The 12,866-nt window shown below is 33.5% G+C and overlaps 1 protein-coding gene across 1 annotated transcript in view; it reads left to right on the top strand.

Annotated features, from left to right (window-relative positions):
- Positions 1 to 5,368, top strand: part of LOC130215061 (whirlin-like) — a 51,287-nt gene extending 45,919 nt beyond the window's left edge. Inside the window, exon 9 of the mRNA XM_056446948.1 lies at positions 4,701 to 5,368. Within this exon, the coding sequence (XP_056302923.1) occupies positions 4,701 to 4,883 (183 nt within the window). The 3' untranslated portion in view covers positions 4,884 to 5,368. The remainder of the gene's footprint in view (positions 1 to 4,700) is intronic.
- Positions 5,369 to 12,866: the final 7,498 nt, after the last annotated feature.

Below are 12,866 nucleotides of genomic sequence, written 5' to 3'. Positions count from 1 at the left end.
GATATTGATAGCCAGTTCTTTGTAGTGATATTTGCTAATACCGATAACCAAGTTTCAGAGTGATTTCTGCTGATACTAATAGCCAGATTTCTGAGCAATATTTGCTGTTACTGACAACCAAATTTCAAAGTGATATCTGCTGATACTGACAGCCAGATTTTCAGAGTAATATTTGCTGATACTGATAACCAGGTTTCAGAGTGATATCTGGTGATACTGACAGCCAGATTTTCAGAGTAATATTTGCTGATACTGATAACCAAGTTTCAAAGTGATATCTGCTGATACTGATAGCCAGATTTTCAGAGTAATATTTACTGATACCGATAACCAGGTTTCAGAGTGATATCTGCTGATACTGACAGCCAGATTTTCAGAGTAATATTTGCTGATACTGATAACCAAGTTTCAGAGTGATATCTGCTGATACTGACGACCAGATTTTCAGAGTAATATTTGCTGATACTGATAACCAAGTTTCAGAGTGATATCTGCTGATACTGATAGCCAGATTTTCAGAGTAATATTTGCTGATACTGATAACCAAGTTTCAGAGTGATATCCGCTGATACTAATAGCCAGATTTTCTGAGCAATATTTGCCAATACCGATAACCAAGTTTTAGAGTGATACCTGCCTATACTGATACTGATAGCCAGTTTTTCTGAGTAATATTTGCCAATAACGATAACCAAGTTTCAGAGTGTTATCTGCCTGTACTGATACTGATAGCCAGTTTTTCAGTATGATAACTGCTAATTCCAGTACCATGTACCAATATTTTAGAGTAATATATGCAGAGACCGACAATAAATTTAGATCTGTTATAATATCTACAGCTGCTCAACCAAAATTCAGTTTTCAGAAGCATATCTGCCAAACCCAATAGGCATTTACTTTAGAGGAACATCAATACTTATACTGATAACCAGTTGTTCAGAGTACTCTTCAGTACTTCTGATGCCTATATGCAGATTTTCTGAGAAATCTGCTGATTCCGATAACCAACTTTTCATTGTATTATCTGCCGATACCGATAGCATGATTTGTCAAGGTGATATCTGCTGATTCTAATACAGATAGCCATAGCAATACCTGCAAATACCAGTTTAACAATTTAGTAATATCTGCCAGTATCAATAGTTTGTTGGTTCTGACTTTTATATTCATATTAATTCATTCTTCCATTTCCATGCGAACACGAGGAGAACATGCAAACCCCACACACAAATGCAAACTGGTTCAGCCGTGACTCAAACCAGCAAACTTCTTGCTGTGACGCCACTGAGCCACCCCATCGCCCTGACTTTTATACATAGTTTTAAATTAATAAACAAAAAATACCACAATGTAATCTCATAAACAATTACATTTATAAACAGTTATCATTTTTTGTAATTGTAATACTTCAAAGCATTTATTGTATTTTATTGTTTTTTCTTTCCATTTTAGTTGTAGTTATTTTAGTTTATTGGATTAAACCAAGTTGAAAGGATTTCCATTTGGTTACTTCTAACAACCCTACTTCAGTTAAAGCTTGTTTTACAGTATATCAGTCAGCTTAGTTGCCAGTTTAAGATTATTAAGGTAAAGTTGTTTTCACATAATATTTATAGTTTATTTTATTTCAGCTTTGTTTCAATTGACAAACTTAATTCTAAATAATTAAATAACAAAAACTGCATAAACCCCCTTAAGACAGCCGTCAAACTCTGTTTCTAGATGTTTCTGTAGTGCAAACACTGCTTCAACACACTTATCTGTGGGTTTCAAACAAGCTTGAAGGACTCAGGACTCAAGGATTCAGGGACTCTTCCTGACCAAACTAAAGTGGCCAGAGAGCAGTCAAGTCTAAATCTCCAGTATGAGAAATGTGCTTAGTATCCATTTCAGCTTTTACATAACGGTAACTTCCTAGATTAACAAGTCAATTTCAGAGTTGAACAATGTCCCAAAACTCTAATGTGATTAAAACAGGGTTTTCAGCAAACTATCAATCAGATCTCCACTTGGGACCACTCAGTGATGAATTGAAACCTTTTTCATTTTCAACTTTGTTGATTACATCCTTCTCTGATTTCCCTGTTGAATTCAAACAAGTGGCACGTGTTCAATGTAAATTTGGTTTTTACCTATTGGGAATATGACTTTCTGTTCAGAGGCAGATAAAAAATACTCTAAAAACCATGCACATGTGGGTGTAACTGTTTTAATCGTCCAATCCAGACTGATAACTGTATTCTGCTTCTGTGTGAATGCAGCCGTTTTTACTTAGATTTACATTTAAAGTATATTTGTAGCAAAAATCTGCTTTAAATACTTAGCAATGTGTAAATGTTAACTACCTTTTGCACCAAAACCACCCTGATGTATTCTACTTCTGTGTGAACATACTGTAGCCAGTCTGATTTAAACATGAAAATATTTTTTTTCATCTAAGGAGAATTTTCAAATCAGAACCAGATCTACTTTAATACTGAGGATACCAATTTGAATGAACTAAACCATATTAAGCAAAACATCTGAATGTGTGTTTTTTTAGCTAGAGATTCAATTTTATTCAGATCCAAATCTGCTCTATTTGCAACCCCTCCAAACTGTGTGATTGTAAATATATTTTTTAAAAAGAAAAGGAAACAGACTCACAAATGATCACTGTTTGTGTATAAGCATTACCAATCAAATTTGAATACAAAGTGGTTATCTTAAATTCATTTTTATTGCGCTTATTCATCTACTACTTTTTAAATACTGTGCACACTAAACCATGAGTGTAACTGTATTTAGCATCAAACTGACAACTATTTTCTGCTTCTGTGTGAATGAATGTAGCCATATTTAGCACCAAATCTGGACTCGCAAATGTATTTCGCTTCTTTGTTTATACTGACCAAACCAATTTGTATAAATATAGATGTATTTAGACTTAAAAAAACACTCTTTTCCTGTGTAAACATAACCAGTCTGATTCAAACACAAAATGGTTTGTCTTAAATTCATTTTTTTCAGCTGTATAGAACCCTCTATGAATGTAACTGCATTTAGCACCAAAACTGAACTGATGACCATTTTCTGCTTCTGTGTGAATAAACATAGCCATATTTAGCACCAAATCTGGACTCTCAGATGTATTTTTCTTCTTTGTTTTAAGCTAGAGATACATTTTTATTCAGAGTCAAATGTGCTTTGTATACCCTGTAGGCAAAAAAAAATAAATAATTATATATATATATATATATATATATATATATATATATATATATATATATATATATATATATATATATATATATATATATATATATATATATATATATATATATATATATATATATATATATATATATATATATATTTTTTTTTTTTTATATAAAATAATTTAAAAAAATATATTATTTATATTATTATTATATTTATATTATATATATTATTTGATTTTTTTACTTGTTCAAACTATTTATTTCAAATGAGCAGAAACAACACAATTCTTGAGATTTCATTGGGACAACTTAATTTTTTATGATCAATCCACATAAATTTGTTAATCTGTTAAGTTAACTTATGCAAATTGCATTGGAACCACATGAATGAATTGTGTGGAACAGTGTAAAAAATGCAGGGCTTCACAAAATTAATTTATTTGGACCCAACACATCAACATATCAAGTTAATTTAACAAATGTAAGTGGATTGAACATAAAACAATTAAGTTGTCCCAAAAAAGCCTCAAGAATTGCAATGTTTCAGCTCATTTGAAATAAGTAGTTGAAATAAGCAGCAAAAATCTTCTTTGAGTGTACTGACCTAACCAAACTAGACCCCAAAAACTCACAAATGACTCACAAATGAAAACTGTTTCTGTATAAGCGTAACCAATCTGATTCAAACGCAAATCTTAAATTCAGTTTAGAACTAAAAACCGTTCTGACAACCATATTCTGCTTAAATCTAACCAAAATCCAGTTTTAACTAAATGTTATAGTACAGTAGTTCATCTTCAAATCCTTTTCCAGATATAAACAGAGACAAACGGTCACCCACAGCAAAATCTACTCTAAACACAGGGTAAACCAATCTATGTGAATGGAATGTACTGTATCAAAACTCAACTGTATTCTGTCTCTGTGTGAACACAATCTGTCCAATTGAAATGTTAAATCAATTCATCTGTAACTCTTTACTTGAATGAGGCCTTCATAAGACTGTCATGAAACTGTTATAATCATGATATGACATCATCAATTTAAATGGGAGTTTATACATGCTTTTGACAACTTTCATTAAGGGTCATTAGCTGAGTTATGTCATTTTAAATGCAAAGGTTACAATATTTGAGATGTCAAATTCATTTTATTCCACTGAAAAAGTGACATTCAAGGCAGGTATAATGGCTTCAAGACAATCATGTTCATGACAGATTTATGACAAGCTAGGTTGTCTTGGTAATGTCCAGTTGCCATGACAAAGACAGGTTATGATGTATGATGTATTCAGTTGTCATAACAGACATTTCAAACATTGTCATCTTTGCTTTTAAAATGACATAACTGAGAAAATGACTCTTAATGGCAGTTATCATAAGCATGCATAAAATCTCCATCATACTTGACATGATTGTCTTATAAACACCGCCTTCAGGTAAAGTTTTTACAATTTCATCTTTATTTTCTTTAATATTTCTCTAAATCTGTTTCCCACAGAGAGGCGGTTCGGCTCACAACTGCGGACAGCTAAAGGTGGGTCAGGTAATTCTAGAGGTGAATGGAGTGTCCCTCAGAGAAAAGGAGCATCGGGAAGCGGCACGTCTCATCGCCGAGGCCTTTAAAACCAAAGAGAAGGACTACATTGACTTCTTGATCACAGAGTTCAATGTGGCTCTATAGGACCCCATAATAAAAAAGCACTGGGATGGATCCGCAACACGTCTTGCCATGATTAACCCCTCAGAATCCCGATACATGGCGCTCTTCATCTCATCCTCCACTGTGATGTTTTGAAACCAGTCGGTGTTTGAAAGGCCATCCCTTGTGGATCAACCCCATCTTGACCTTTTAGACGGCAAATGCCAGGATAGAGTCTGTTCTGGAAGATTGGGCCATCTTTTCAGTTGGCTTATTCTTTATGAGGTCCTATAATGAAATTTTGTCACCTGACCGCAAGAGACTCTTCATCAAGCTTGGATCTGTGTATAGTTTTTGATACACAATACTGCTATCCTGGTGTGAGAGTTTGCGTGAACGTCATGGAAATCATCATTGTTTTTCTTTTTTATTCATAGCTATTTTATAAGAAATGGATAAAATGTGTTTAAAATATATATATATATATATTAAAAAGTTAAGAGGTGGCTACAACCACTGATTTTAGTAAACAGTGACAAACCCAATAGAGACTTGAACTAAAGTCCTTCAGTGAGCAGAACTGCTACAACATCTGTCATTGCCTTTTTTAAACTAGTCAGCTGGTTTCAATTTATTTTGATTATTGTTTGTGCTGTTTTGCAGTTTTTTTGCATCATGCTGTAATAATTAAACCATGGCTATCAGTCATTAGGACAGAAATGCTGGAATCATCAGAGATGGTTACTAGTTTGAAGCTTACAGAGACAGTATAGGATCTTGCCATTTGAAGATATCTCCAGGTGTTAAGGCAGCAACATGTATCAGGGCTCAACAGTAAGGAAGGCGCTTTATGTCTTTCAAAGAAGTATGTTATAATCGCTGAAGGCCATTTCACACTAAGTATGATGATTTAAATGTAAGAATATTGCAGATGAATGGTGCTTTCAAACCAAACGTGAAGTAATTGATCACCTTCGGTGCATTAGTGCTATAATTAAGCTACATATCACAATTTTCAAAATGAGCAAACTAGAGGAAATAACATACTTTGTCATGCTGTATTTGATCATAGAGGATATGTTGTTTTGCTTGAAGAGGATCATTAGCTATGTTTCCATCCACCTATTTTTATGCGCATTTTGGATATGCGCTTAAAAAAACGTATACGCATAACTGAGTAGGATAAACTTTTGATCCAATAAGAAAAAATAAACAAATTCCAGTATGCGTATTTAAAAAGTCATGTGATTTTGTTATAAGAGCTCATATAGTGATAAAAATAATATGTGAATGGATATACCAGCAGGCTGAGCACATTGTAAAACATCTGAAATGTTGTTTTGGTCATTCCAAAACACCTTAACAATTTCGGTATTATATTATTAAGTACCTTCAGAATAGTCAAGAGCGTCTGTGCTCTGCGTTCATTGCGTGTTGTCATTGTCTTCTGAGGCGCAAGTCATTTATTAAATGAACAAACGATCCACTTAGCTTCTCCTACCGCAGCAAATTACAATTTTACTTTTGATTTTTGGTGCCAGTTAATCAAGAAGTGACAATTTTGTTCTCTTTGATTCATTGGAGGGAAACACTGCATTATGCGCATTGTCTTATATGCCATATTCCAGTTTTGCACATGAATATAATTAGCATTTTTGGATGGAAACATAGCTATTGCCATTGCTTTATGTACACTGTAAAAAATGCAGGGTTTCACATAATTCATTCATGTTGACCCAATACAAATCGAAACACTTCTAACAAATGTATGTGGATTGAACATAAAAAAATTAAGTTTTCCCAATGAAATCTCAAGACTTGTTGTTTCAGCTCATTTTAATTAAGTAGTTTGAACAAGCAAAAAAAATGTTTTTTGGAGTGTATGAAAGGGATTAGTTGGAGTTAGTTGACCTCACTTATTAAAAGCATGTAAACCCATTGCTTTTAAAGCGAATAATTGACATTGCTTAAAAAGTGAGTAAATTCTTGCTTTAATATGATTAAGTAAATGAACTATATGCATAATTATAAAAAAAATAAGTTAAGCTTACTTAACATTTCCAAGTTAGGTCTACTCAATTTTTTTAAAGTAAAGTCAACTAATTATTTTTAAAGTGTAATAAAGAGTAGTTTTATTTTAATCCAGAAGTGTTTATGATGTTATTTATGGTTGTTTTTGCCATTTCCTGTTTAATAACTTTATAATTTCCAGCTATTATTGGCATTTTTTGAACTTACAACACTGTAAAAAAAATGCTGGGCTCCACACAATCGATTTGTGTTGGGACAACATAAAGGAATTAAGTAAATAAAAATAAATTGATGTGGATTAAACATATGCTATTAAGTTGTTGCAAAAAAAACGCAAAAGAATTGCGTTTCAGCACATTTTAAATAAGTAACAATAACAAACACTTGATTTGCAAATACGTTAATTTTTTTTAAATATACGATTGTATGTATATCACTTAAAACATAGCGATAAAATTATTAATATTAAATAATATATTTTAAGACAGAAAATATACATTCATATTGTATTTAAAGAAATAAATTAAATATGAAAGTAAATATAAAATCATATGTGGTTGTGTGCATTTATGTATATTGAGTAGTGTAAACATGGCAAGAGAATAAGTAATATGAACTACAGACCTGACTTGGACAGTGAAAAGAAAAAAAAACCCTTACTGTTGAGCTCTGATTTATCATTCACAGAGAAGGCAATCTCAAAATACATTGAGGCAGATGAACAAAGCAAGAAAACAGTATGATTCATTCAGCGTTCAAAGTCAGTGTAGCAGCATGCTAATCCCAAATTGTCAAAATCAATTTAAATCTATTGAAATCAAAGTCAGAATCTCCTGTAGACTCCATGCATTCTTTTCAACTCTCTGCCTACACCGAGCACTCCAAAATCTTCAAACTACTGCTATAGCATCCTTCAAATACAGAAATACAGGCTGGAGACAGCAAGCAAGCTCACTGGGGTCTTACAAAGAATTTTAGTTAGATGGAGCCAGAAAATGAGCAGACCCTTTATCCAGTTATGAGTGACGAAGCAAGAACTTGACATTGCAATCAAGAGACAAGCAGTCATTGAAACTAATGAAAAGTTTAGATCTTTGGCTTGGGATCTGATTCATGCATTTAAAAAAAAAAAAAGGAAAGATTGGGAAGAAGTGGCAACACAAAGCAACAGTGTGTCAGTCATGTTACATAAGAAGGAACAAGTGGGAGAGGAAATTGAGAAATGGTGTTATTGTAATGTGTGTGAGTGAGGCAGAGTGTGAAACAGTCCCACCGAGCCCAGATGAGATATTTCTGTGTGAGTGTGTATGTGTGTGTTTGAGAGAAATCTACCTGAAGCTTGAAATATTGACTGGTGAAAGCACAGGACTGCTTATTCCCACTATATTCAATATGACAGCCATCTTGGGCCCGCCTGGATCCCACTTTTACAAACCCTCACATAGTGTGTTGCTTGTTAGACATCTGAACAGTGTATATATGGTATATCTATATATTTTAAGTAAATTATTTATAAAAAGTTGAAATCTTTTCCATTTTTTTTCCTCAAGAATCACTGGGAAAATGTGTCTCTATACCGCCATATATCATTTTCAGCAGTTTTCAGGTGAGAATTAGCAAGTACTGCTGTGTGGAAGAACATTCAAAGGGACATTTAAAGGGATAATTCACCCTAAGACATTTGCTTGTGAGGAAATCTTCATTTTGGGGGGTTGAACTATCACTTTAATGTTTAAATGGCTTACACAATAATGTAAGTCACTAAATCATAGCCATGTTGTAAAAGTGCCTTCAGTTGTAGTGCTTGAATCATAACATAGGAACGTTCTAGTAGGCTATTATTTACTAAAACGAGAGAATGAGAGCAAACTCTTACTTTGTGGTCACAGTTTAACTAAATAAGGCGAGCAGATTAGTAAATCGTGCTAAAATGTGTTATATCGCTTCATTCATTCATTTTCCTTATAGCTTAGTCCCTGATTTATCAGGGATCTCCACAGTGTAATGAACCACCAACTATTCTGGCATATGTTTTATGCAGCAGATGCCCTTCCAGTAGCAACCCAGTACTGGGAAACACCCATACACACTCATTCACACACACACACTATGGCCAAGTTTGTTTATTCAATTCACTTGTAGCGCATGTCTTTCGACTGTAGTGGAAACCCAGAGCACCTGCAGGAAACCCACATGAACATAGGGAGAACATGCAAACGCCACACAGAAATGCCACCTGGAACCAGCGAACTTCTTACTGTGCTAATCACTGTGCTACCGTGCCATCTGAAGACAAGTTGTAGGAATGTATTTTTGATTTGTAGCACAGTTTAATGAAACAGGTGAACAAAGTGGTACATTTTAATTCATAGGCTGTGAATTAATAAATGAAAGAATTTTAATTTTAGTTAAACTAGTGAACAAATGACAACATTGTTGCTGTGATTTACTAAAATGACGGATTCAAATGAATATGTCATGGACATTAATTCTTTATTGGTGGCCATGGTTTATCAATTGAAATTTTAACAAAAAAATATTGAACTAATATGTATTTTGTGACCTAGATTTATCTAAAAATAGGAAAAAAATGTAAATAGTGCATTTGATTTCATAAAAAGAGATTTTTTTCAAATTTGAGAGATCAAATTCTTAATTCTTAACCCAGATTGTGTATATGTGTGTGTGTATATATGTATATATATATATATATATATATATATATATATATATATATATATATATATATATATATATATATATATATATATATATATATATATATATATATATATATATAAATAAATAAATATATATATATATATATATATATATATATATATATATATATATATTTAGGAACAACAAATAATAACTTGACATATTAGAGGCCTCTAGATTACGCTTATTTAATCCAAAATAAATATGATGATGCCTCGATTTTTAATTATTTAATTAGGACAGTAATGTCTGACTTTTTTAGACAAAACTCTTGTCACTTAAGAGAAATAATGTACAGTATAGATTATAAAGTCATGGTGCAGTGGAAAAAAAAATAATAATATTGTGTACGACTCCCATGAACTTGGACGACTGCATCCATATGTCTCTGCAATGACTTAAATAACTTATTAATAAAGTCATCTGGAATGGCAAAGAAAGCGTTCTTGCAGGACTCTCAGTGTTCATCAAGATTCTTAACCCAGACAAGCTCAATAATGTTCATTCTGGTGACTGGGCTGGCCAGTCCTGGAGCACTTTGACCTTCTTTGCGTTCAGAAACTTTGATGTGGAGGCTGACGTATGAGAAAAAGGGCTATGCTGCTGACGATTTTGTCCTTTGGTTTGTAATGTAATGTGCAGCACAAATGTCTTGATTCCTCAGGCTGTTTGATGTTGCCATTCACTCTGCAGATCTCTCGCATGCCCCCATACTGAACTTAACCCCAAACCATGATTTTTCCTTCACCAAATTTCTAACAAATCACTGATTTCTGTGAGAATGTTGGGTCCATGCAGGTTCCAATAGGTCTTCTGCAGTATTTGTGATGATTGGGATGCAGTTCAACAGATGATTCATCAGAAAAATTGACCTTCTGCCACTTTTCAAACTGATCTACTAAAAGCCAACTTACAACTGGGATTGACAACAAGACTTTTGTCAGGTAATGTTTGTGTGTGTGTGTGTGTGTGCGTGTGTGCTTGCGTGCGTGCGTGCGTGCGTGCGTGTGTGTGTGTGCGTGTAAAATAATTACTTAAAATTTGATAGATTTTGCAGCATATATGAACTCCACTCATTGGCCATGATTGATTTAGCCATTAACCAACATAATAAAATGTTGCCATTGTCACTTTTATCTGTTAATGGGAAAACTGAACGTGCCTTTTTTCAGCATCTCTCACAGAGCATTTATTTTTCCTTCTTAAACAGTTTTACGCCAGTTTTATATATATATATATATATATATATATATATATATATATATATATATATATATATATATATATATATATATATATATATATATTTATTTATTTATTTATTTGTTTGTAAAAGTTACCTCACACTATAATTTTCATAAAATTAACAGCTTTACCAGGAATGTCAAATCCACAACATTTCTTGCTTCAATTGTATGACTTGTTATTTTTGTTTATAATATAATTGTTTTTTTTTTTTATCTTATTTTTTCTAGGAGCATTTGTCTGTATTCGCGCTTCCTTTAATCACCTGAATGCGGTACAGCATTTATCCAGTTAAATCTTCTGCTAGAAACAGCAGTTCTGCACACGTCTGTCTGACAGCATTAGGAACGATGTGTACTTCTCGGTCAAAGCATTGCTTCAGCGCTCGTCCCACGTATGCAGAACATCCTGAATGCACAAAGGTATCAGTATGAAAGGCATCCGAACAGAGAAGGGGCCGTCTTCTTTGCACCAGCGTCTCGTCCCAGAGCGACGGGCTCTTCAAATGCAGATCAGTCTTGTGCAGCACGCGTGGAGCTGCTGTGTTTTCTGTAGGTGGACGAGAATACAGATCCAAGAACATGACCGGACGGTCCTTCAAATGCATTTTCAATTACAAGTTCCCAAACATATAACAGAATGGAGATTGCATGTTCAAGATTCATCCTGAAAGGTTTTTTTGTAATGCAAACTTTTAAAGGTGCAGTATGTAAGTTTGACACCCAGTGGTTGAACTAGGTATTGCACGCCTGGATTAAAACAAACGCAAACGCAGGTTGCCAGATTGAGGACAAGAGCAAGTGATTTAAACCGCGTTCCTAATAAAAGCAACGGCGCCCGATAGAAGGAATATTTTCCAAATTAAAAAGACTTTTTGTCCTAACCAACACATCGAATTGATATTTTAGAAATGGCTTTTATTTCTCATAGGTGAACAACAGAAAACTATGACAATGTTCACCTCAGGTACACCCCATGTGCTTTATTCAGCATTAAATGCTAACAGTATAAGCTTGAATGCCATTTATTGCCATATACTGAAAGCAGCAGCAGATAGTTCACCCCAGATCTTGAAAATAAAATAAACCGTTTTAAATTGAGCTTTAGAACTAACCACATATCAGTGATTCAGCATGTACATTTAATAATGTTAAAAAGGTTTAATATGTATTAATTAGATTGTAAACCTTTCTATTTCGTGAGTGAGAGCATATTCTGTGCTTCTGAATGGCTGTATTTAAATTTCGGTCGTGTTTCATCTGATGCAAACAGCTAAATTGCTCATCACTTGCATATCTTGTCACGAAGCGTGTTGTTAGGACACAGGGTTACAATGTAACCTGCTTACCTAACGTTTACGTTCGTAATATTTATATTATTTGCTAAATAATAACCAACTCATGTGGAACTGAATCTGCGTTTCATTTCGGAGTCTGCTACTGTCCACCAGAGGTCGCGTTTCGTTCATGCCATTGATGCATGCTTTTAGAGCCTTTCTGAATGAAATATTCAAATATACAGGGTGCTGAAATATAATTGACTAATTTGGCATTGGGCAGGTTAAAATTACCAGAACAAAGACAGCATTCTGGCACAGAAAACACATTTTCAAAGCAGAATATCTTACTTCAGCATTGTTTTTCAGATAAAGAAGTATGCTCACTTGGCATATTTCTTAAATATCTGCAAACATATTATGGTATTTTTATTCTTTAAAAGAGTCAAAAACTTTAATGGCCTATATGCACGGCAAGTGTTTTTCAGCCACGGATGAAATTCCAGTTTATGTTACTGTTATTTCAATTTAATAAGGTTCTTTTAACAGCATCGATAATGTAAATTAAATTAAATATAACCCGTTCAATAGACTTATTCAATAGTTGTTTAAGTGTAAAATGAGATGAAAAGCTGTCTAAACGCAAGCCCTGTCAGGAGAAACAAGGGAGCACAGAAACTCCATTGGAAAATAATGTGGGAAAAATTTCATATGAAGAGTTCAGATGCAGAAACCTCTAAGTGCCGTCTGAA

Source organism: Danio aesculapii, chromosome 21 (genome assembly GCF_903798145.1).
Source record: "Danio aesculapii chromosome 21, fDanAes4.1, whole genome shotgun sequence".
In the NCBI taxonomy this organism is placed as follows: domain Eukaryota; kingdom Metazoa; phylum Chordata; class Actinopteri; order Cypriniformes; family Danionidae; genus Danio; species Danio aesculapii.
Note: the sequence above shows the minus strand (reverse complement) of the source record. Positions and strands in the feature narration are given on the sequence as shown.